Source organism: Rhinopithecus roxellana, chromosome 18 (assembly GCF_007565055.1).
Source record: "Rhinopithecus roxellana isolate Shanxi Qingling chromosome 18, ASM756505v1, whole genome shotgun sequence".
NCBI lineage: Eukaryota > Metazoa > Chordata > Mammalia > Primates > Cercopithecidae > Rhinopithecus > Rhinopithecus roxellana.
In genome coordinates this window covers 26,472,801-26,499,538 of record NC_044566.1, presented here as the reverse complement: position 1 = coordinate 26,499,538, position 26,738 = coordinate 26,472,801, and the positions used below count along the sequence as shown (strand labels likewise).

At 41.1% G+C, this 26,738-nt stretch overlaps 1 protein-coding gene across 13 annotated transcripts in view; it reads right to left on the bottom strand.

The window, feature by feature from the left end:
• MYCBP2 (MYC binding protein 2) overlaps positions 1–15,298 on the bottom strand; it is a 292,153-nt gene extending 276,855 nt beyond the window's left edge. For 12 of the 13 annotated variants that reach the window (XM_030921889.1, XM_030921891.1, XM_030921901.1 and 9 more), the window contains exon 1: positions 14,696–15,288. In XM_030921889.1, coding sequence (XP_030777749.1) covers positions 14,696–14,997 — 302 coding nt within the window. In that variant the 5' untranslated portion in view covers positions 14,998–15,288. Of the gene's footprint in view, positions 1–14,695 lie in introns of all 13 variants that reach the window. The other variant, XM_010374615.2, reaches the window with a different exon arrangement.
• Positions 15,299–26,738: the final 11,440 nt, after the last annotated feature.

Below are 26,738 nucleotides of genomic sequence, written 5' to 3'. Positions count from 1 at the left end.
AATAAACACTACATAAAAAGTTCACTGGTTGGGCTCAATAAGAAAATGGAGATGAGAGAAAAGAGTCTGTGAACTTGAATGGGTATCAATAAAAATAATCTAATCTGAAAAACAGAGAAAAAAATTGATAGGAGGAAGACTGAACAGTCAGAGGCCTGTGAAACAATCTCAAAAGTTTTATCATAATCGCCGCGAGATTCTTGAAAGGTTAAGAAGAAAGACACAATGGCAGAAAACATTCTAAACTCAGTGAAAGCCAAACATTTACCGATTTGAGAAGCGCAGTACTCTCCAAAGAGAATAAACTCAAAGAAAATGACTAGACACACATTAAATTAAACTGCTGAAAACCAAAAACAAAGAAAAAAGTTTTGAAAGCAGCTAGAAAACAATTACACACTACATAGAGGGGAATAAAGTTTACATTACAAAGATTTTTAACCAGAAATCAGAGAAGTGAAAAGACAGCTAAATGGCATCATTAAGGTGCTCAAGGAAGCAAGTATCTACTCAGAATTATCTATCCACCTAAAATATCCTTTAGGAATGAAAGTAAAATAAACACATTCTCAAAGAAAAACAAAGAGAATGTATCCCCAGCAGATTGATCTGCCAGAAAAGCTAAGGTCCACATTAGGCTGAAAGGAAATGCTGTATCTTCAGGAAAGAAGAAAGAGCAATAGAAACAATATATAGGAAAACACAAAATACTAGATTTTTCCTTTAAGTTCTAAAAAGTATACGTGACTGTCAACAACAAAAACTATAACATTGGTGAGGTTTGCAAAGTATAGTATGCATGACAACTATAACATAAAGGTCTGTGGGGGAGGAGAGAATAAAAGGATCTGTATGGTTGCAATGTTTCTGTGTTTTAAGTGAATTCGTATAATAATAACCCTAAGTAGCCTGTAAAAAGTTAGGTATGCATACTGTAATCCCTAGGGCATAAAAAAATACAGAGAGATATCGCAGAAAAGACCAACAGATCAACTAAAATGAAATACTAAAAAATAATCCAAAAGAAGGCAGAAGAGGAAGAAAGGAACAAAAAAAGAGAAACAGAAGACAATAAAGTGGCAGACCTATCACTGTTGATATGGTAAATATGTCAATAATTAATCAAGTTAAATATTAATGATCTAAACACTCCAATTGAAAGGCAAAAATTGACAGTGGATTTCTTTTTTTAAGGGCAAGAGTCTGTACTAGTTGCCTAAGAGGAGAAACTTTAAATATAAAAACATAAACATCCAAACAACACTTATCATCCAACTTTAACTGACATTTAGAGAACTTTATGTCCAAAGATGACCGAACACATTCTTTTCAAGCGTGTATGATACAATCACCAAGACAGAACATATCCTGGGCAATAAAACAAATCTCAATAAATGTTAAAGATCAAAATCATACAAGGTTTACATTAGAAAGTAAAAACAATAATATACTAATATGTAAGAAAACACCGTATCTGAAAGTTATAATAATTTTAAACAACAAACTGGAAAATAATTTGAACTAAATGACAAATATATAGCAATCAAAATTTGTGGGATGTAACTAAAGCACAGTCTAGATAAAAATTCATAGCTTTAAATACTTATATTGGAAGAAAAATTTAAAATCAATGGCCTAGCATTCCACCTTAAGAAATTAGAACAAACAGCAAAGTAAACTTAAAGTAGAAAGAAATAAATTACAATGATGATGGAAAAGCCAATGAAATAGAAAACAGATCAATATAGAGAAAATGAAGAAAGCCAAAAGTTGGTTCTTTGGACCACTTACAAACAAATGAATCCAGAAACAAACCTTACACCCTCACAAAAATTAACTCAAAATGGAAAACGGACTTTATAAGTAAAATGCAAAACTATAAACCTCTTAGAAAATAACACAGGAGAAAACCTAGATGACTTTTTAGATACAACACCAAGGTACAATCCATTAAAAAAAATTAATAAGCTGAATATTAAAATTAAAAACTTCTGTTCTGCAAAAGACAATGCCAAGAGAATGAGAAGGCAAGGCACAGATTGGAAGAAAATATTTGCAAAAGACACATCTGATAAAGGACTGTTATCCAAAATACCAAGAAATTTTTTCCCCATCTCCTCAGTTATACCCTCACAGAATACCAAGAACTTTCAAAACTCTAATCAATAAGAAAACAAACAACTCAATTAAAAATGGGGCAAAGACCTTAACAGACATCTCACCGAACAAGATACATAGATGGCAAATAAGCATATGAAAAGATGTCCCACATCATATGTCATCAGAGAAATGCAAAAAAACAACAATGAGATTCTACTACACGCCTATCAGAATGGCCAAAATCCAGAACATAGACAACATCAAATGTTGGTGAGGATTTAATGCAACTCTCATTTATTGCTGGTGGAAATGAAAACTGAAACAGCCACTCTGTAAGACAGTTTGGTGATTTCCTACAAAAACTAAACGTACTCTTAGCACAGGATCCCACAATCACTCTTTTTGGTATTAACCCAAAGGAGCTGAAAACATATCCACTAGACCTAACCATTCCCCAATGTATATGTACTTCAAAACATCATGCTGTACATTATAAAAACATACAATGTTACTTGTCAATTTCTAAAAAAGAAAATTTATGTCCACACAAAAACCTGCACACAGATGTTTATAGCAGCTTTATCCATAATTGCCAAAACTTGGAAGCAACCAAATTGTCCTCCAAATTCACCAAATTGTAGGTGAGCAGATAAATAAACTGTGGTACATCTAGATGGTGGATTATTCAGCGGTAAGAAATGAGCTATCAAGCCACACACAAAAAAAGAATGAACCTAAATGCACATTACTAAGTGAAGGAAACCAATCTGAAAAGGCCATATACTGTGTGATTTCAACTATGTGACATTCTGGAAAAGGCAAAACCATGGAGACAGTAAATGATTACCTGGGGTTGAGTGGTAGAGAAACAGGAATAGGTGGAGCACAGATGATATTGAGGACAGTGAAAATATTCTGTATGATACTACAGTGATAAATACATGTCATTATACATTTTTCTGAACCCAAAAAATGTATAACCCCAAGAGTGAACCCTAATGTAAACTCTGGACTTGAAGGTGATTATGATGTGTCAGTGGAGGTTCAACAACAGCCACAAAAATGCCACTCTGGTGGGGGATGTTGATATGGATGAGGCTATGCATGAGTGGGGGAAAGGGATATAGGGAAAATCTCTGTACCTTCTTCTCAATTTTGCTATGAACTTAAGACTGCTCTTCAAAGACATTAAAAAAAAAAAAAAAAAAAAAAACAGAGGAGGGAGTTATTACAATAGATCCCATAGACCTTAAAGGATAATAAAAGAATGCTATGGATAACTTCACACTAAAAACTTCAACAACTTAGATGAAATGAATGAATTTCTCCAAAAAAAAGGTACCAAAATTGACAGGAATAACAACAGAAAATCTGAATAACCCTCTATCTGTTCAAGAAAGTGAATTTGTCAAAAGCTTCCCCAAAATAAAATTCCAGGACCAGATGGTGCCACTGGTGAATTCTATCAAACATTCAGGAAGAAATAACAACAATCTTACCCAAACGTTTTAAAAATTGAGTAGCATTGGGTAGGGTAGGATTACTATGTAACTCACTTTATGAGACGAGGATAACTAATTCTAAAGCCTGACAGAATTACCAAGAAAAAAAAAAAAAAAGATTACAGACCAATATCCCTCACGAATATAAACCTGAAAATTCTTAGCAAAATATCAGCAAATCAAATTCAGTAATATATTCCAAATACGATGGTTTTATCTCAGGAATGCAAAGTTGATTTAACATTCAAAAACTAATTAATGTAATTCAATTTTCCTTCGTTCTTTTACTATATGATCATTTTAACAGGTGGAGGAAAAGCATTTGACAAAATTCAATACATATTTATAATTAAAAACTATCAGCAGGCTGGGAGTGATGGCTCACGCCTATAATCCCAGCACTTTCAGAGTCTGACGCAGGTGGATCACTTGAGGTCAGGAGTTCAAGACCAGAGTGGCCAACATGGTGAAACCTCGTCTCTACTAAAAATACAAAAATTAGTCAGGCATGGTGGCACGTGCCTGTAATCCCAGCTACTCAGGAAGCTGAGGCAGGAGAATTGCTGGATCCTGGGAGGCAGAGGCTGCAGTGAGCCAAGATTATGCCACTGCACTCCAGCCTGGGCAACAGAGCGAAGCTCTGTCTCAAAAAATAAAATAAAATAAAATATAAAAAATAAAAACTATCAGCAAAGTAGGAATACTAGGGAATATCTTCAAATTGATAAAGGCCATTGAAACACCTACAGCTAATATCATACTTAATGATTAAAAAAACTGTAAGATTAATTTATAGTTGTTTTTCTCTCAGATTGAAAACAAGGAAGAATGAGGCTTTTCTAATTTGAATAAAGTAGGTGCTGAGGGGTAGGGAACCTAGAGATCAGAAAGAAGGACAATATGATTATTTACACAGAACATCCCAGGGAATTTACAAGACCATTAAAATTAATATATGAGCTTAAAAAGATCAGAGATACAAAGTTAACATACAAAAGCAACTGTATTGTTATACATTCATATCAAACAACTGAAAAATAGGAAAAACTAGTTATAGTAGCACTAAAAACCATAAAATGCCCCGATCAACCAGTTCATGCACGCTGCCCTCAAGAATGATCCATCACCTAGGGCAAGGCAGCTCTCTTCAGCCAAAGGCAATGCCCACATTGGAACTACGCAAGAGTCTGTAGCCAACCAATGTTCCCAGCAGTTGTGGAGGAATGAGCACATCAGTGCTGGGCAGGGGCTCTGAGTTCCACACTACAAGATTCACTATATTTTGCCTATTATATGATTAGGATTCACTTGCTTCAAATAAGGCATGGAAAAAGTTCCTCCAGAATTCTGGTGAGTGTCATTTCCTGGAGAAACTTTCCAGAGGAAGGAAAGTGGGTCAAACCACAGTCCCAGCCACTACAGATGGTAAAATTGATATTGACAACCCTTCTCTACTAGCCATTCTAGATTCCTTTAATCTATGACTGGTATATCTGCTGGTCCAGGTGGCTGACTTCATGGGGTGGTCATTGGGCCTTTCTCATGTCCATTTATCAGAAACACTGGACAAGGAAGTACCAAGAGACACCTACCTATAGATCACCCGTGTGCCAAACCTCCATGCTCCATTGTGGAACACAGCCCTATCTCCTCCACATGAACAAGGACATTAACTCTGTCCAAATGTTGACTTTTTTTTTTTTTTTTTTTTGAGACAGAGTCTTGCTCTGTTGCCCAGGCTGGAGTGCAGTGGTGCGATCTCAGCTCACTGCAACCTCCACATCCGAGGTTCAAGCAATTCTCCTGCTTCAGCCTCCCAATTAGCTGGGACCACACCTGGCTAATTGTTCTGTATTTTTAGTAGAGACAGGGTCTCACCATGTTGACCAGGCTGGTTTCGAACTCCTGACCTTAAGTGATCCACTCGCCTCGGCCTCCCAAAGTGCTGGGATTACAGGCGTGAGCCACCATGCCTGACCTGGTGACTTCTTTATTTAGCAAAGGAGACCCAAATCCCAGGGGCAGCTGTAGCTTAAAATAGAACAAGATTCTCATAGCGCCCTCTGTTGGAAACGTTTCTCTTCTGAGAACCAGGATCTTTTAACCCCTAGCGATCAGAGCTATAGAGATAGCAAGCAGAAACTGCCCAGGTGAATCACAGAGTGATGCTATACAGAGCCACTCCTACTTTCATGTGTTCTTCCTACTGGGAACACTGGAGAATGGGCACTTCACCCTTACAGGGTATCATGCCCAAGCTCTAGGATCTCATCATCAGTTGTGCCATCAAAGGACTGTTTTACTGCTCTATCAAGTCATCAGCTTCTGGATGGTTGGTGCAAGATGGGACAAACGATTCTCCTACTCTATAAAAGTGGGTTCCGGCCAGGTGCGGTGGCTCACGCCTGTAATGCCAGCACTCTGGAAGGCCGAGGTGGCCGGATCACGAGGTCAGGAGTTCAAGACCATCCTGGCCCACATGGTGAAACCCCGTCTCCACTAAAAACACAAAAATTAGCCGGGTGTGGTGATGTGCGCCTATAGTCCCAGCTACTCAGGAGGCTGAGGTAGGAGAATTGCTTGAACCCGGGAGGCAGAGGTTGCAGTCAGCTGAGATCATGCCATTGTACTCCAGCTTGGGAAACAGAGCGAGACTCCATCTCAAAAAATAAACTAAAGTAAATAAATAAGAGTGGGTTCCTTAGTCTGAAATGATCCCTGTGCTGGAGGATCAAACATCCTGCAAGCCCTCAAACAGTAGTCCTGGGTGAGACCCTGCTAGAAAGACAAATTCAGACCCAGAATATGTTTCAAATCCAATCTAAATGAATCACAGTCCTTTCCACAGGATAAGGACTGGTTGGCCTGCTTGAAGGATGATTGGTCTCTGCTGCTGTCAGGCTGGATATTCAGCAGCAGCAGTTGCTAGATCAGCACTGGTGAATGAAAATCCTTTTATTGGGCCCATGCACAGCCATCATCAGTAATTTTTCCATGCACTCACAGTCCAAAAGAAATACCAAACAGTAGTGTTTATTAAGTAGTTAGATCCAAATAATAAGAATTCATGTCCTAACAAATGAGTAGACATTTGAGAAAATAACACGTATAAATTGGAAGAAAAAAATATTTTTGTTTCCTTCTTAAAAACTATAAATACTGGGTCAGGCGCAGTGGCTCACGCCTGTAATCCCAGCACTTCAGGAGGCTGAGGTGACCGAATCCCGAGGTCAGGAGTTCGAGACCAGCCTGACCAATATGGTGAAACCCTGTCTCTAGTAAAAATACAAAAATTAGCTGGGTGTGGGGGCGTATGCCTGTAATCCCAGCTACTCAGGAGGCTGAGGCAGGAGAATCACTTGAACCCGGGAGGCGGAGGTTGCAGTGAGCTGAGATCGCGCCACTGCACTCCAGCCTGGGCGACAGAGCGAGACTCTGTCTCAAAACAAACAAACAACTTCAATTACTTGATAATAGGACATGTGTGCCTGTTAGACACAGAACAACTTGTCAAACTTGAAATCAGACTGAACACACCACCCTCCTTTCCTGTTCCACACTGATTTTTGTGCAGTGCTTGATCTGTATCACAACTAGTAAAAATCCAACCCTGCAAAAATATGACATCATCAAAAGGAATATAGCATGAGCTAATATCAAAACTGTGAACTACCTCGAGCTAGTAGTTTGTGACAGATATTGCTGTGTTTCCTTTAAAATTATGAAATATCCCATGGTATTCTTGTGTGTCCGTGCTAGTGCTTTAGGGTGCCTCAGTGCAGTTTGGGAACGTGTGTGTGTGTACAGTCCGTTCCTCTCTTCGCAGATCCAGCACCCCGAACTAGGTGTTCTTGTGACTTAACCCTAGTTGTTGGTTTGGTGATAGCCAGCAGGGGAGACAGGAGGAGCTGGGGTTAAGAGGGACAGCACAATCTTCAAGCAACTACCCTCTAGCTAGCAGAAGAAGGCCACTTCTGCAGGCCCAAAGGGTTAAGAGGAATCTGGGGTTTCAGGGTTTTCAAGTGCACTCAGATGCCCCATCCTAAGGGTCAGGATTCCTTCCCAACCAGAACACTGACCTCAGCATAGCTGAGAGAGAATTCTACCCACCCTGGTGCTCTGCTACCCTTAAAATTAAGTTTTGGGTCTAATCCTTAGATTTTTCCTCTTACTGTATATATGTTTCTTTACATGCTGCTAAATAAATTTCCTTTTACATTTTGCCCCCAATTATCTTCCACCTTGCATCATCTTTCTCCAGTCTATCAATGTTATTTACCAAAAGCCATCTGATGATTGTCCTCACAATTAATTTTTCTGAACTTCTCAAAAGCCTAGTGTACCCACCAGCGCATTACCTTCCACAGAAATAGCATTCCAATTCACCACCAGTGAAAGTTTTAACACTTCGCATAACTATAGTGCATGCCAAGCGTTATCAGTATTAGTGCTCCATCTAGCACCAGAATCGATTCTCATTGCCAGCCAGCCAATAATCCAGCTTCAAAACCTCACTATAAAGTCTACTTTCTGAGACCACTCCTGGCACCAACTATTTTGGGTAGTAGGATTCCCAGGAAACAGACTCTCAAATGCAGATGTGCACACCAGAAGTTTATTGGGGAGTGCTCTCCGAACCAAAAACTGTGGGGCAGTGAAAGATATAAGACTGAACAGAGGAAGGAGCTGATCTGCAATGCAGTCACAGGAAGGCCTCAGCCAGACCCATGGGGGAGCTCTCTGATGTTGGGATACACTTCAAGGTTGGCCTGTCTTACAGCAAAAGTGCCAGGCATTTATATTTCTACACTGTATAGATATTAGATGTAAACTGCCCCGAAGAGGAGGCATGACTTTGGGGGAAGGTAACTCTTGGCTCAGGGCAATGCGTGGAGTTGGACTCAGCTGCAATCGGTTTTAGCTGCCAATATTCCCAACAGCTAGGGGAACATGTGCCTGAAAGTGGGATCTGAATGGCTAACCACAGCACCTGCCACACTACCACTGGACTATTACATCAATTTGGCTAATGAGGGAAGAGAATTAAGCATTTATGCTGCTTTATTAGGAGAAACTACATTTCATTGACATTCAGTGAAGGCAAACTCTTCTTTGCAGAAGAGTCCCAGCTAATAAATATAGAAGAAATAACAGAATTATTTTTTAATTCATCATTTTGCAAACCCTAATGAAATTATTGACTCAGACAAGGTTATCAAAAAATGCTAAAAGCATTAGGTAAAAGATATTCACAATGTGCTCAAGTTTTTACCCTGTGAGTACTTGCTCTTTACAAATGGAAAAAAGATACATTTACAGAGATGAAATCTAGTAGGTACCGTCTTACCCAAGTAATCAGATTTAACGTATTAAATAGTGAGACAAACTCACAACCTCTGGATGGAATGCAACATGCAGTACCCAGCACCATATACAATATTCTTGCTAAAACATTTCTAACCAACACCCAATAAACCCTTAAGGTCTAACTTCCACTTACAGGAAATACAGATAAAAGACAGAAAGATGAACAATACCTGGGGGCGCTGCCCTTAAGGAGCTAGATTTATATGACATTCTAGAAGAGGTAAAATGTTAGTGACAGATTTGCGGTGGTCAGGAACCAGGGGTAGGAGGGTCTGACGGAACTTTTTATTTGAAATGATGGAAACAGTTTATACTTGACTATGGTGATGGTTTCAGGATTCTTCAAATGAACATTTAAAGACGATGAATTTTATTATATGTAAATTAAACCTCAATTAACCTAACCCCTCCTCAGAAAACCTAAATGTTTAATCTGGTTTTTAAGAAAAAAAGTGAGGCTATTCTGCTGATTTTTTAAACAAATATTTTAAAGGACAAAAGTATTTTTAGATTGATATTTTTATTTTCCTCTTAAGCCCAAAGGCAAGATTTTTCTCTTCTCTTGAGTTAGGAAACTAATTCATTTCACATTTCTACTTACCAGTATACCAACAGAGCAGTTTTGCCTTAACATGTGTTTATACCCATACACATTTCATTGATGTAACAGCGACATGAAGAAAATTACTACCTATGCACAAATACAAATGCACACATACAGATTCAATCCCACATTACTTCCTGACATACTCCTGCAATAAGTAACGTCTCTTCACAGCTTAAAACCATCAAGGGTGATCAGTGTCTACTGAATAAAATCTAACTCTTACCTTGGTCTTCAAGATGCCCCATCCTAGCCAAAGCCTCCATTTCCAGAATGAATTCCACTATTGTTCTTCATGACACCTGCAATCTAGCTCTAACAGATTATCTACATACAAACTGCTGTTATCTACATACAAACTGTGCTTTCCTATCTCTGCCCACGCTTTTGAGCCAGCTTAGAATGCCATGGCTTTGTCATACTAGGTTCTACTTTCTTGGTCATTTCATTTAACACTTCTATAAGTATCTGCCTTTGTATCTTACACTCCCAGATAAACAATAAACTCAAGTCTAGAATCTGTGTTTTATGAATTTGTGTCTTATAAATTTTTATAGGGCTAATGGTTAGTGCCAAGTAATAATCCCTGAACAAGCTGAGCATGGTGGCTCACACCCGTAATCCCAACACTTTGGGAGGCGGAGGTGGGAGGATCACTTAAGCTCAGGAGTTCAAGACCAGTCTTGACAACATGGTGAGACTCTGTGTCTACAAAAAATAATAAAACAAGCCGGGCGTGGTGGTGCATGCCTGTAGTCCCTGGAGCAAACTGAGGCAGGAAGATCACTTGAGCCCAAGAGGTTGAGGCTGCAGTGAGCCACGTTCGCACCACTGCACTGCAGCCTGTCTCAAAATAAATAAAATAATCCCTGAAGTTTTGCTAAAATGACTACTTAACCTCTTACAACCAAAATCCCATGCATCTGAAGGATGGACTCAAATACCATTTCTAACAAGAAAGAGATAAAGCAGCTGAAAGGACTACGGGGGTTAAATTTAGATTCCCCATTTTGGTCACAATCCCCTCTGTTGTTTTCAGTAACATTGTTCTTCTACGACTTCAGGACCCAGATACCCTGACTCCTCTTTATCTTCCAGTCTATCAGTTCCCTCTTGGCATCACTTTCCTTTTTACCATATGGTCAAACACTGTCCCCAAAACCTTCCTTTTATTTTTTCTTTAACCCTAAATCAACTCAACTAGGTTTTCTCCATTTCTATTTTGTGTGGAGAAAACATACAGTGCCATACTGATTGGAATTTTAAATGTGATTTTAATAATAACAGGTAACATTTAATGGGCACTTACCAGGTGCAGACATAATGTCCTTTTGATAACGCTATAAAGTTTCAAGTAAAGAAACAGACAAAGAAAGTCTAATTAACTTCCCCAATTTAACACAAATAGAAAAAGGGAGATGTAGCATTTGAAGGGAGTCTGCCTCCAAAGCTCTAACATTTAGCCACTGTGCTATGGTGCCTCCCAAGTGCATGGCTATACCGCCATTCACATTCAGAACAGATCAAACATTCCTTTATACATTTTCTGTCCAACCCCTTTTCCCCAAGAGAATGTTCCGATTTTGATTGGCCTCATTCATCCAAAAATATATCTATTCAGTCACTGGATAAATGAAAGAGTTATTCCCACATTCTACACAGTCATTGAGACCAAAAATAAAAGAGTAAGACATGATCCTTGCCTTCTCTTCAAGTCCCCAAAACCCTCACTCTCAGCAAAAAAAAAAAAAAAAAAAAAAACAGTAACTAATATTTCATAGCACTCAACATGCCAACATGCCAAGCACATACATTGATTTAATCTACAAAACAATTCACGTATTATGATCCCCATTCTACATATTTAAAAAACTGAGGCATAGAAGTTATGTAACATACTCAAGGTTACACAGCTAGCAAATGACAAAACCAGGATGCAAAACCAGTCTAGCTTCTGTGTCCAAGCTCTTAACCACTTCGCTAGACTGTCATCAAAGTCACTGAGTCCATTAGGTTTGAAACTCTCAACTTCTCAACTGTACACCTAAAGCAAAGAGTAATTAATTCATTCGACATTGACTGATAACTCACTCATCATGTTTTTGTTCCTTGAACACAGGCTTGTTCCCATCTTAAGGCCTTTATAAATTCCCAGAACATTCTTCCTCTACATCTGCCTCCTCATCATTGCAATCCAATTTAAATGCCAACTCTCAAAGCGACATTTCCTGACCATGTTACCTAAAATAGCCCCACTACAAATTGCCCTATCACCTGAAATAGGTTTTATTGGCTTCACAGTCACTTATTACTAAGTGAAATTATGAGTTGTCTATTTCTCGCATTGGAGTGGATTTTTCAAGACAGCAGAGACCTTGTCTATCTTGCTCACCGCTACCTCTTCAGCACCCGCAATAGTGCCTGGCACAGAGCAGGCACTTCATGTTTACAGAATTCATGCCAAAAAATGTGATAGACATTGGGATTTTCAAAACGAACAGGATATGATTCCTATCCTCAATAAACTCCCAGTCTTTATATTTACAAGTACTTACCTCCACTCCTTCTATGTTAACTGCTCCTTTTTTCAATTGCTAACCTCTCCACCTGTCACCTTTATTCTGTCCCTGAGATCCCTTTGACCTTTTCCTATCAATTATCCCCTCTCACTTCTTCACTCTGTCTCTCCACTTAGCCTCCCATATTTGCATATCCCACCCAACCTCCTATATTTGAATATCCTTCCCTCAACTTTGAAATCCCCTTGAGTTACCAAAAACACATTCCATTCACTCCTCACCACATCCCTCTATTCTCACCACTTCCTCAAAAGTTATCAATCACCTGAACACTGTTCTCACTTTCTTCACCATTTACCACTTCTGAGAATTTTCAATCCACTCTCCTAGAGCCACAGAGGCTACTGTCTCATGATTTTCTTCTTAATTTTGATTTTGTTTCCTTCACTGTCTCCTTTCTCTCACACCTTTAAACCTGATGCTCACTATAGCATCATTCTCTATTCTTCCTCCATTCAGTCTAAATGATCTCATCTTCTCCTCTAACTCAACTAGTGTCCCTATACAAATAATTCTATCATTCATTCAGAGTTGAAACCCCAGTTCTACTTTCCCCAACATCTTTAATAAAAATGTGATTTAATTCTTAAATCATCAATAGAGAAGTTGCAGGCTACTTTTTGTAATAAAATAATGTGCACTTTAATAAACAATAATGTGTTGAACAAGCATTAGCAGGCAATATCATAATGTAAGGCTGATTTCCATGAGTAGTTCTCGAAATACTTGAACTAATTCTTCATTACTTTTCATTGACAGCTTGTACAAAAATGGACCAAAGGCTAAAAAATCATTCACAAATGTTATGTGATTAATCTATGTTAATTTTGTCTAAAACTGTTAATATAGTTCTAGATACACAGAAATCATATTACACTAGTAGTAGAAAGTCAAAACAGGAATATACCAGTCACAAATTATTAAATAAGTCTGGAAACCATATGCAAAATAAATTTAAATTCTTTGAGAGGAGTTTGTAAAGATGTTCCTGCGGTGCCATAATTTAGAGATCTGCAGATCAAAATCATACCTAATTATCAGGGCAAATTGTCTCATGTGGTTTTATGCTATTTTCAAAAACATTAGCAAAAACAGACTTGTACCATTCTGGCCTTCAGTTCAGATAGCAAAAAGTAGTTACACACGTTTACATCCATATGGTAAAACTACTCCTGTGCCCAATCCTGTAAACAATCACAGACATGAAAAGACTGGTTAACCTATAAAAAGCGTGAGCGAAGCTCCATCTTTACAACTCTCTCCAACAGATAAGCCATAATACATAGTGATAAACTACAAATACCTGACTTACTGCCTCGTCCCTTTCATAATGGCAGAAAAAGACATCTAACAATTGCCTAATAAGTTGCACATTCAATAAATAACAGTAAACTCTTTAACTCATTTTGACAGTTTCCTACTATGTTTTCCCCATGTACTGCAAGAAGCTGTGGGAAAAGAAGATGAAGCCAACTCCCAATTACCACTGTCAAAGCTGGTGAAACAAGTCAGTCACCATCCTGCAGGGTATGCGGCATGCAAGGGCATGGAAAAGAAAACAATAGGAGAGCCCTCAGAAAAAAAAAAAAAAATAGCACCCACATTTTAAGAAAAAGAAAATGAAACTAACTGAACATCTACATCAAGGAAGCTGAAGGTGTAGTGAGCCTAAGTAAAAGAGAGAGATCTACGCGCTATTCAGATTTTCTAGCTAGTGGCCGTTGAACGCTGTACCAGCTGTCATATTCTGAAGTTCTGCAGTTTTCTCCTTTTCCCTACAAAACCCTCTCTACTCTAAAGCCTGTAAGTAACAGAGGAAATCGAACAGAGGATGAAGAGAAATGGCCGATAGGACATCAGATCACAAGAGTAACTGCAACCTCATTTCGAGAAGACCAAAAGGCCCCGTTATCAAAGTACAGCTCTAAAAATCTCAATCAGACACCTTTCGCATCTACATAGATCTCCGTCTGCGTCCCTTATTCATAAATCTTTTCAAACCAGACCTCACGCCTATCCCTCGGGCCTGCCTATCCAAAACTCAACCAATCTATACCATGACTCGTGAAAGGCAGATTGAAGGGAGGTGGAAAGGGCTGGAAGGAATGTCATGGGAGAGGGGGCACGTGCGAATAACATTGCGGCAGAGACACTGAAAATGCCACTTCCCTTGCCACTCTTGCCATTCTCTTCGTGTATCATCCTCTTACCCACTCTACCCATGCCACCTCCTACCTCAACGATACACACACGTGTCACAGCCGGCCAGCACCATCGCCTTTTCCAGGATCACAGGCTCCCCTGCCACTCCTCACTATCCCCCTACATAGGCGCGCGCGCGCACACACACACTCACACACATACACACACTTAGAGCAGAAACTGCAGCCACCGCACCCTCCTATCTCGATAAGCGCTCCTACCAGCCGACATCCAGAGCGGGTTGAAAGCTCAGTAAATGCGCAGGTACACACACGCACGCACACACACACGCGGTTGCACGCGCGGCATGGGGCGCAAGGAAGGGCACCCTGGGGACGCACCTGGAGGCTGGGTGTCCAGCGCTGCCGCCCCCCTGGTCCCTGTCATTGAGCGCAGCTGTATAAATCCTCCGGTAGCGGTCGGCCAGGGCCCGGCCTGACAGCAGCAGCTGGTAGTGACCCCGGGAGTCCGCGGCGGGTAGCCCCAACCCCAGCCCTGCCGCAGCCACGGAGCCGTCGGGAACCGGCATGAACAGCGCCCCCGGCGCCGGGGAGGAAGAGAAGGTGGCGGCTGGGTAGAATCCGTCCCCGCCAAGCCCCGAGGAGGCGGCGGCGGGGGAGGCAGTCGCTGCGCACATCATCATCCTCGCCGCCGCCGCCGCCTCGTCCCCGCGGGCCAGGCGGGCAGACACGCGCGCGCACACACAGCCCTTTTCCAACGACGACTGCTCCGGCGGCGGCCTCTGGCTCCCGCAGCAGGGAGACTACAAAGACAGCGACCTCCTTCTCCTCCTCCTTCTTCTCCTCCTCCCCCCCGCGCCGCCCTCGCCGCTACTGGGACCGCTCATCTAACCCCGCCACCCCGGGAGTGTGAGGAGGAGGCGGTGCCGCCACTGCCGCCGCCACCACTGCTACCACCGCCCGGGCTACCCGCAATGGGAAGCTGCCGGCCTCACAGAGCATGCGCCACTCCTCGCACATGCTCAGTAACTGCAGCCCCTTTCCCTCCCCACCCCCTCTCCGCCACCACTCCCTCCGCCTCGGGGCGGTTGGGTGGTGCGGAATCCGAAGCAATCCACTTCTCCGGGTTTTACTGGCAGCTTGAGGAAGAGTAAGGAAAGTGCTGGGGAGGCTATCAGCTGCTGGCTTTTGACTTCAGGTTCCCTCCAGGTGGAAGAACAAGGACCAGAAAGCAAGAGGGAACGTGCCCATCGACCGAGGAGGAGTGGCACGCACTCCTGCTACCTCATCCCTAAGGCTCTGCTCCCAACAGGAAGATTTTCTGTGAACTGTGCTGGTTAACTGTGCTGAGTTTAAGGCAGAGAAAACCATCCCAATTAGAAGTGCCTTTAGAGATCTTATTTTAGATGGTTTTTGTCATTAGGATTTAAGCTTGTTTAACATAGCTTTTACTTACAAAGAGAGGTAGTAATCTAGCACATTCTTTTTTTGTGTGTGAAAGTAGAATTAACAGATAGGCTAGTATTTACAAGCCAGAATCATTCCTAAATTCTTGTTCTCAACAGAGCAATAATATTTTTTAAATTACTCTTTTTGTTGACTCCTCACTCACCTAAGAGTGCACTTTTATCTCTTGGCAGTGGCCATTTACTTGTTTATTTTTCTCTGCCCAAACTTACATTTTTAAAGATAATTCTTGAATGTGATCTGAAACAATAATTGTGACTGAGACTGTATAGCATCTGAAAATGTCAGATCCCTCACAGATCTTGTTATCTATAAAAAAGTAACATGTGCTCAGTCCTTTGTTCCAAACTAACCTACAAACCACATCTAAGTATATGCTCTAGAAATATACGTGCCAATGCACCTTGATTCCTACTACCTTTCTATCCTTTGACTCTCAATTTGAAGAGTTGCCTAATTTATAGTCCTGACAAAATAATTTCTAAGTTCTGTCATCCCCGTACTGTATCTTTCATCTATGTACTAGTTCTTATATCTGTGCCTCTTCTTTGGATGACCTTCTCTTAAAAAAAAAAAATAAATTTAAAAAAATCCTCCTTAGTGTTTGAGAAGTGCAAACAACAGGGAATAAGAAAGTAAATTAATTCGAGTTTTAGGGTTGAAGGTTGCTGAAAGCAATGCATTTTTTCTGAAGCTTTAAATAATAGATGGATTTCATTTAGATTTTTTTTAAAGATAATTAGCAGTGGGATAAACATAGGAACAAAGGACAGACATGTGGAATCACAGTATTGTAGTACTGTAATTAGTCCTGTTAAGTTTTTGTTGTCTTGTTTCCTTACCTATCTTAAGTTCCTTCAGAGCTTGTTTTTGTGTCTTCTTCAGCCACTTCAGGACTCTGCACGTACTAGATATCCAGTAAGTATTTATTAGACTAAATTTCTATCCTAATGCTTCAGCACAGTTAAAGACCTCAGTGTTGACCAGGCAGCCCCTCACCCTGGAGGGGTGTAGAGGCAGCTAAATTCTAAGAATTCTAAGGCCTGACAGGTAAGCAATGAGAGGGCCCATTACTATTGCAAGACCTAGCAGGGTAGCTAAAAGGTTCTGAAATCAGACAGCCCTGGAATTGGATCCTGATTCTGCTACTTAATACTTGTCTGGCTTTGGGCAAAATATCTCCTCTGAATAATGCTCAAAAGAATACCCACTACATGAGATTGAGGGAGGACTTAAAGGATCTAGGATGTCCAACGTGGCACATGAATTTTCACAAATGGTAGCACATACTAAACAAAACACTAGGGTTTCCGTAGGGTAGCAATGGTGTCTGTTCAACCATCACAGGCGCCTAGCACAGGGTCTAGCCCTAAACAGGAGGGAAATAGATGTTGGCTAAATGAATGTTGCTTGCACAGAAAACATTTACAGCGCAGGGTCAGGTGGTGGAATGTGCAGTCACTGCCCATTTAGAGTTTCTAGTGGACATTGACCCGCGCGGCTGCCCTGGTCTCCGGGCTCTTCCCACCATTCATTAATTTCGCTTCAATCCTTACTGCTGTTCAGTCCCAGACAGGCCCCTTCGGAGCCTCCTGGGTATACTCAAAACCCGGAAACTGGATAACTTCCTAAAAAGGCCGGTGTCATTGAGCTGCGCAACTAGGCGTGCGCAGAGTCGCACACATGCTCACTTAGGTATCCGAGGGTGGCGTTTCTGTTGCGGTTGGCAGCGTTTCCTTCCACGGCAGCGGTAGCGGCAGTGGTCGCTCTCCTCTAAATTGATAGCCAGTGCAGCGTTTTTTCTCCTCCTCCTCCTCCTCTTCCTGCCTCCGCACGGCGCGCTCCCCGGTCCCCGCAACTGCCACAGCTACCGCCTTGACAGCTGGGCACCTTAGAAGGCTCCCCTGGGATAGCGGGGGAGTGGGGCGCATGCCAGGAAGAAAAAGGCCTTTGGAGGCACCCTTACTTCCACTGTCAAGGGGACGTGAAGGGGAGTGTGGTCCCAAGTCGCGAGGATCGCCTGAACCGTCGCTGCAGATCGGAGACGTGGGTTTCTGGCAATATGCAAAGCAAGCGTCCCCTCCCACCTCTCCTGCGAGCTCTACTACTGAATGCCTTACGCAGCCCATGTGTTTGGGGAAAGAGGGGGACCTATATAGAATGAAAAAAACACAGAGGACTTTGCTTTTCTTTCCCCACCCCACCGAGCACGGCCCCCGTGCTTTCGGCGCTGCCATCTTAGTTTCCTCCAGCGGCCGGGCTGGGCGTGTGTGCGTTTGTGTGAACAGGGAGGGCTGCAGCCGGGGGGGCGTGGGGGCCGCCTGGGCGGCTTGGGTGTCGGAATGGGCTAGACAGCAGTTCACCTACGACACATTCGCCCTCAAAGAATAGCACTGAACTACGGCAAATCCTGCCTGTGCCCATTTTATTACGGGCGTAGTATTTTTTAGTCTTTGTGGTTGGTATGCTCATTTCGCAAAGAGATCTCTCTGGCCTCTGCCCATGTATAAGACTATGGCTTCATCTTTCACCTTGTGATCACAAATTTAGTCGTTCTTTTCCACTTAACATTACAAACCTGGACCATAGCTTTTTGAACTCTTATCACATTTACATTTTTCCTACTCTCATCTTTAACGATTTTGTTTTTAAAGGAAGCTACCCGTGCTGATGTAGTAAATGACAGGACAGGAACCATAACGCGTATATAAGAGGACAGATTAGTGTTGTTTGTTAATTTCATTTAAAAGGTTAATATTGTACTAAACCTACAAGATTACAAACACAGGAAGTATGTATATTATCAGATACATCAGGACTGCTGAAAATGCTGTGGTCAAGCCTGCGTTTGTTTCCTGGATTTGTACAACAATGTATTGGGGAATTTAAAAACAAAATTGGTAGCTAAGAACAATTTGGGAAAAAAAAAAAAGGCTTGAAGAGTGAAGACATGCTTTACTCTTCAGTGACCTTCGCTTTTTAAGGGTAATAAGATAATGCATTCTTAAATATATTGCACCGTAAAATAAAGTATATTTCATATAATATATTTAATACTCCAAGCTGAAGGGAAAAATTCAACGTGGCGATCGAAATTATTTCAAACATAAATTATATATTGTATCCCCTGGCTATCTTAACCTCTTGCTTTAAACAAGTATATTTTTAGGGCCTTGGGATATTCAGTAGTTCGTAAGCATAATGAGTTAATGTTTTTCTTTTTTATTCATAGTAATTTTAAAAGATGTAAATTATATGTCCAAGTTTTCCCACATCCAAATATTTAAGTTCCAGGGGTCCTAAGTTATATATGGACATTTTCATCCTTGAAAATTTATTCTAAAATGTATTAGTATATGTTTTTTAAGTATGTGAACTCAATACTATATATCTGAATGCAAATCACATTCTTTCAAAATCTCATTGTTGTGATGCATTTAGCCCAGAGGACGTTTTCACAACTGATGTAGAAAGTTATTAAAGTATAATTGTCCTAAAAAGAGAAATTTTAAAACTATAGTATTTCAACCTTGAAAACTTTAGTATCATTTATAAGTTATTAGATTAATCTTTTTAAAATTTTGTTATTACTTTAAAAAAATTTTTGGATACGTAGAAGGTATATATATTTATAGCATACATGAGATATTTTGATACAGGCATGCAATGTGAAATAAGCACATGATGGAGAATAAGGTGTCCATCCCCTCAAACATTTATCCTTTGAGTTACAGACAATCCAGTTACATTCTTTCAGTTATTTTAAAATAAACAAGTAAGTTATTATTGACTATACTCACCCTATTGTGCTGTGAAATAGTAGGTCTTATTCATTCATTCTTTTTTTTTGTACCCATTCACCATCCCCACCCTCCCCTCCCTGAACTCCTCATGACTCTTTCCAGAGTCTGGTAACCGTCCTACTCTCTATGTCCATAAGTTCAATTGTTTTGATTTTTTTTTTTTTTTTTTTTTTTTTTTGGTGTTTTTGTTGTTGAGACGGAGTCTCGCTCTGTCGCCCAGGCTGGAGTGCAGTGGCCGGATCTCAGCTCACTGCAAGCTCCGCCTCCCGGGTTTACGCCATTCTCCTGCCTCAGCCTCCCAAGTAGCTGGGACTACAGGCGCCCGCCGCCTCGCCCGGCTAGTTTTTTGTATTTTTAGTAGAGACGGGGTTTCGCCGTGTTAGCCAGGATGGTCTCGATCTCCTGACCTCGTGATCCGCCCGTCTCGGCCTCCCAAAGTGCTGGGATTACAGGCTTGAGCCACCTGAGCCCCGCGCCCGGCCTTTTTTTTTTTTTTTTTTTTTTTTTTTTTTTTTTTTTGAGACGGAGTCTTGCTCAGTTGCCCAGGCTGGAGTGCAGTGGCGCGATCTTGGCTCACTACAAGCTCCGCCTCCCGGGTTCACGCCATTCTCCTGTCTCGGGATCCCGAGTAGCTGGGACTATAGGCGCCCGCCACTACTCCCGGCTACTTTTTTTGTATTTTTAGTAGAGACGGGGTTTCACCGTGTTTGCCAGGATGGTCTCGATCTCCTGATCTCGTGATCCGCCCGTCTCGGTCTCCCAAAGTGCTGGGATTACAGGCGTGAGCCACCGCGCCCGGCCTGATTTTTAGATCCCACAAGCGAGTGAGAACATGTGATGTTTGTCTTTCTGTGTCTGGCTTATTTCACTTAATGATCTGGAGTTCAGTCCATGCTATTGTAAATGACTGGATCTCATTCTTTTTATGGCTGAATAGTACTCCATTGTGTATGTGTGTACATTTTCTTTATCCATTTATAGGTTGATGGACATTTACATCAGTAAGTTTGCTTCCAAATCCTGGCCATTGTAAAAAGTGTTGCAACAAACAGGAGCACAGACATCTCTTCTATATACTGATTTTCTTTCCTTTGGGTATATAACCAGCAGTGGGATTGCTGGGTCATATGGTAGCTCAATTTTTAGTTTTTTTGAGGAAGCTCCAAACTGTTCTTCATAGTGGTTGTACTTATTTACATTCCCACCAACAGTGTTCAGGGGTTCCCTTTTCTGCACATCCTCGCCAGCATTTGTTATTGCCTGTCTTTTGGATAGAAACCTTTTCGTTGTTGTTGTTTGTTTGTTTTTTGAGACAGTCTCACTCTGTCACCCAGGCTGGAGTGCAACGGCGTGATCTCAGCCCACTGCAACCTCTGCCTCTGGGGTTCAAGCAATTCTTGTGCTTTAGCCTGCCAAATAGCTGGGATTACAGGCGTGCACTGCCGCACCCGGCAAATTTTTGTATTTTTAGTAGAGACGGGGTTTCGCCATGTTGGCCAGGCTGGTCTCAAACTCCTGACCTCAGGTGATCCGCCCCCCTTGGCCTCTCAAAGTGCTGGGATTAGAGGCATGAGCCATTGCGCCTGGCCATAAGCCATTTTTAACTGGGGTGATATTAGATTGATCTTTATTATTAAAATTAAATAATAAGAGGATAATTGAAATTCTTACATAGAATAGCAATTTTGTTGTATTAGTGTTTCTTTTAAATATATTTAATAGGGTTATTGCCAAATCCAGATAACCAGATATAACTAAATGGCTCTGAAATGACTATATTAGTCATGGTCTTTTTTTTTTCAAAGACTTTTACCTCTCTCATGCTACATCTCCTCATCAGTAAAGTGAATAATAATAGCACCTACTTCATTAGATTATTTGAGGATTAAATTAAATAATCTGTATGACTTACTTGCTTAACATACTACCTAGCAGGCCATAGCTATTATTGTCAATATTATGTTAATATCTTAATGATCCCTTATTTGAGGGATGTCCTAATCTTATGCTTGAAGAAGTAACAAAAGAGTTATACAATTTGAGTTACACAGCGCTGGATTTGAAAGTTGGTTTTGTTGTTGTTTTCTTAACAAAGAGTCCTGTCCACAAATAAAGATTTACTGTGTCTTGACATGACAGGAAGAATAGAATCCAAAGACAATACTTGTTTCCCTAAAATACTCATTCTTGTGTAATTTGTTAACTCACAAAACACATTGCCTACCTTCAAAAATTCAATAAGTGTTTTGAATTTTCACTGATGGATACATTTTGACATGTAACAGCCAAAACAGACTATAGTTTCTTCTCAAAAGGCTAGTAGCTAAGGTATCTCTCCAGGTTCAAAAAGTATAAATCATCTATAATTTACATTTTCTGTAGGTTAATCTAAATTTAACATCAAAATCTTGACCTTGCCTAGTTTGGCTTTCTATTTTGATGAATATTCCTACATTTATATTTAGAAAGTAAAAAGCCAATTTACCAGTCCTTCATAAAAAATTTTTTCTTAAGAATATTTTGCCCCTTTTTTGATATCATATCAGGTTTGCCTTCAAACTAGACCGGAAGCTATTTAAAAAGTTTTTAGAACAAAAAAGTCATAAAAAATATTTCACAGTCTTCCTAAATTAATATGTGGTGACAGAATTTTCTTGGATAGACAAAATAATCTTATCTATTTGATGCCAAATGTTGTGAACTGAATCAATTACTAATTGTTGTGGTGCTGCAAAGAGCACTGCTTGCAGAGACAAACTGTGACATTCCTGCAGGTACTTCTAAAGTCTGCCTCGGTGTTGGTGGAGTGGTGTGACAGGAATCTCCTTATTTGCTCTTGAGTCCATTCCTGTCCATTCTTCTGCTCTGCTCTGTATAGCAGGGGAACGATCCCTACAAATTCCATTTGCCAGGCTTCCCTTGCCAGCTAGTTTCAAATTAGCTTCAGCCTGGGGGCGAAATGGGTGACTGGCAAGTAGGCAGCAAGAGAATCTCTCTCTCTCTCTCTCTCTCTCTCTCTCTCTCTCTCTCTCTCTCTCTCTCTCTCTCTGTCCTTTAGGCAACATCTCCTCCGTGGTTCCAGCTCCTGCTGAACAGCTTCTCCTTCCATGGTCCAGCTGCAATCAGGTAACCTCTTGTAGAGCCAGTTCTCACTGAGCAGCCCCAGCTTGTAGACCGTGGTAGCAGTGTTTTCTCCTTGGTGTCTCCAGCCCTAGGGATTGTAAATATCTCTGTTCCTTGTTTGGCTTTTCTATTCCTTCAGTAGCATTGCAATTAGTTCCCCATATTCAATTCTCTCTCTTAATGACCTGGCATGCATTTATCTGTTTTCCTGATTGGACCCTGAATGATACAGATGGTCTTCCATCCAAATAATAAACCTGATTTGGTTTCTCAGCCAAAGCATGGCATTTTATTATCTTTCATCTGGTCTTGAAAGCTTGCAGATCTGACTTCAAGTAGCAAAACAGAAATCTGCTTTGAAAATATTAGTTGGCTCACCCACACCCATTTTGAATCCCCTTCCTTGCCTGCCTCCACTCTGGATGCTGGAAAACGTGAAATATTTTTTCTGTGAGTCTGTTCTGTACCTAGAGTTGGCATTGTGACACAATTCAGAACAGCACAATGAGAGAAAATCTGCTGGTACTACTTCTCTCTCTCTCCCTTTCTTTCTACATAAAAGATGGACAGAATGGCTGATGTTCCTAGCCTTAAGACAAGAGGCATGCGATAAGGCCAAGAGCATCACAAATATTGCCCCTGACATCATAGAACCATTGAACAAAGTTTCAAACTTATTTTTATATAAGGTAAAAATCGAATTCCTAATTGTCTCAGCTACTGTTAATGAAGTATTCTGTTACTTGCAGTCAAAGCATTCTACTTGATATACCAACTCCAGCATCTTCTCAGGATGCATTCCCTGTCTAGAATCTGTCAGTAATCTGTCTGAAAGAAATATGTATTTATGGAAAATACTTAAAAGCATAAAAACCCATTCATTCCCCTGGGTCCTAAATTTTCTTCCTTTAGTCAAGTCAAAGCATCAGAAAGTTCACTGAATTGTATTTTATATGATACCTTTGGATTTTATTAAAGATTACTACAATAGTGTACCTCCCAGATACTCTTTCTGGTATGAGACTTATTCCCCAGCTGTTGAGAATATTGACTGTTGGCTACTCAAGGCTAAATGACTTCCCATAAGTTGCTCTTGGCCTTAGGGAACTGTCTTATGCCAGGTTACAACCCCTCTCCAGGGAGTGCCTGCATCAAATAACTGCTCGAAGTGGTACACAAAGACCAGGCACTCTTACCTTAATTCAGAATGATTTTGAAGAGCCGTCCCAGCTCCTAGAACCCTTCGTGCAATAAAATCTGCTGCGGTTACATTACAGTTCCATTTTTCTCTCTCAACCGATCCTGCTTTCCTCATTCATTCACTAGTAGTGTTGTCAGAAGAACTCTGCAATAAACTTCTTGCATGCAAGTCTACATCTGTTTCCCAGTCTCTTTCCCAGGGAGCCCAACTTAATTCAGTTGTAAGGGGAGTGGTCTGAAGAACCAAACTCTAAAATGGAATTTTGGAGCTGGATTATCCACTGGTTAGGTGGCAATGAGGGCCCTCTGTAATGGACAGTTTCTAAGGTGACCTCATGATCTCTATATCCTAATATCTCTGTGTTTGTATAAACTTTTCCCCTTGTCTGTGGGTAGCACCTGCAAATTCCTCCAAAACAATAGAATATGAGAAAAGTGACAGGATGTACTTGATTATATTTATGTAATTGAGTTGCATACTACTATAACTGTCTTGCTGGGACCCTCTCTCCCTTAGTGGCTTTGAAGAAGCAAGTTGCCATTTTGTAAGCCATCATACAGAGAAGATCATATGATAAAAGGGTTAATGATAGTTTCTGGCCAACAGCCAATGAAGAACTGAGTCCTCAGCCTGGCAGCCTGCAAGGAATTGAATTCTGCCAAATACCATATGAGTTTGGATGTGGTTCCTTCCAGTTGAACCTCAGATGAACTGTAGCCTCAGCTGACATCTTGATTAGGGACTTGCAGAGGACAGTGATAAGTCATGCCCAAACTCCTGATACACAGAAACTAGAAGATAGTGTGTGTCATTTTAAGTTTGTGGTAATATTGTTATGCAGCAATAGAATACTAATGGGCCATCACTGATGATGGATGGATAGAATATGGAGCACTGATAGCCCTCACATGTGGTAAGTGTAGCTGTGCAATTGCTAAAACTTTCACTGGAGATGGCTAGGATCAGATACCTGTGGATGTCAGTGCGCCTGCAGGTGCAGTAGCTCAAGCTTTTGAGAGGTTCAAGAAAGGTGTTAGTTATAAAGTTAGTGGAATTAGATTCCCCTTGTTGAGTGCATAGATGTCTGAGGCATGCCAGATACCTCCTACAAGGTAAAGGGTAAATTATTTCATCTTGTTCTTCCTATCTTTTTTCTCTATTTTCTGAAGACACAATATTTACTTGAGAATATTGCTCTGACACATTTCCTGAATGACACACGACTGACAGCTTTAAGTGATGCCCAAAGCAGAAAAAAAAATTCTGCATCATTTCTAGGCTGTGCAAAAAGCACTTCTGCTCCTTGGGCCAGACAACATGACAGAACCTATGAAATTACAGATGTCAGTGACAGGAAAAGATGCTTTGGAATTAATGAGAAGTTTCAGTGGGAAAATCACAAAGAAGAGCTTAAGGACTCTGGAACAAGACCATGTGATCTTTAGCAAAAACATTATACACTATTTGAAAAATGGCTCTTGGCATACTATTTGAGCTCTGAGAGACACAGAATATCTCCTCTTGAGATGTCAGGTGATCACAAGATATGTCGAGTGGCTAGAACCGCCCACTAGGAGCTGCGTTTTGTCAGACCCACCAACTCATAAGGTCCAGTGGGCCCAATGTCAACGTATGATAAGGTGAAGATACCCAGAACTGGGCATGGGCAGGCCATAGCATAAGTAAGCTGCATGAGGATGAGGCCAGACGCCCATGTTGTCCCCCACTATTGCACTGGTGCCTGCCTCTAAGCTCAAATATATGGCTGTTTGTGTAGGGGAGGAAAAAGGTTGAGCTTGGTTCATTCGATGGTTGGCTTGGTGAGTGCGAGCAAGCTGAAAATGGACAGCTGTTGCACTGTGATCCTGACAGTGCAGGATCACTAGATAGTAATCAGGCAAAATCCTCTCAGCGGTTCAGTCTTTATGCAGTATACATTCTCATTCATTTTACACATAAAAGAAGTAGTCTGAAGTAAGAATATGTAATGCTCATGGTAATGGCAGATGGCTTGGCTCTTTAGTCAACGGACTGAAAGCAAAAAGATTAGAAGATTGGGGAGAAGAAGGTCTGTAAAAGAGGCATGTGAGTGGAGTTGGAGTGAGCACGAAGCATGAATATCTTTGAATCACATAGTGATGCCCATCAGAGAGCATCTCACCTGGAAGAGTCAGTGAACAATCACATAGGACGATTCCACCAGTTGAAGTTACTCTCTGTTTTTGTCCACCCGATGGTGGCACAAAAGGCACATGTATGGAGTAGCTCTGGTGCAGAGATGGAGGCTCTGTAGGGTGGCAAGGATGGAGGTTATGCATGGAACTTGCAGCAAGGACTCTTACTAAGTAATGCTGATCTAGCTACTGCTACTGCCAAATGCACAAACTGCCAGCAAAAGAGACTAACACTAAGCCCTTAAGACAGCATGATCCCTCAAGCCGACCAGCCAGGCACTGGCTGGATAGTTGATTACATTCCACCTTGGAAGGGTCAGTGATTTAACTTGGCTGAGATTGGTACCTATTCTGATATGGGTTTGCCCTCTTTGTCCATAGGACATTCATTGGCCAGCACCATTATCTGAAGACTCACATAGATATGGGATCCTGAAAAGCATTGGCTCAGACCAAGGAGCCCACTTACCTTATGGTATCTGATATGTGACAGTAGCAGACCAAGGAGCCCACTTACCTTATGGTATCTGATATGTGACGGTAGCAGACCAAGGAGCCCACTTACCTTATGGTATCTGATATGTGACAGTAGATACATGTCTATGGTGGGCTGAATAATGCCCCCCTTCCCAAGATGTCCATGTTATAATCCTCAG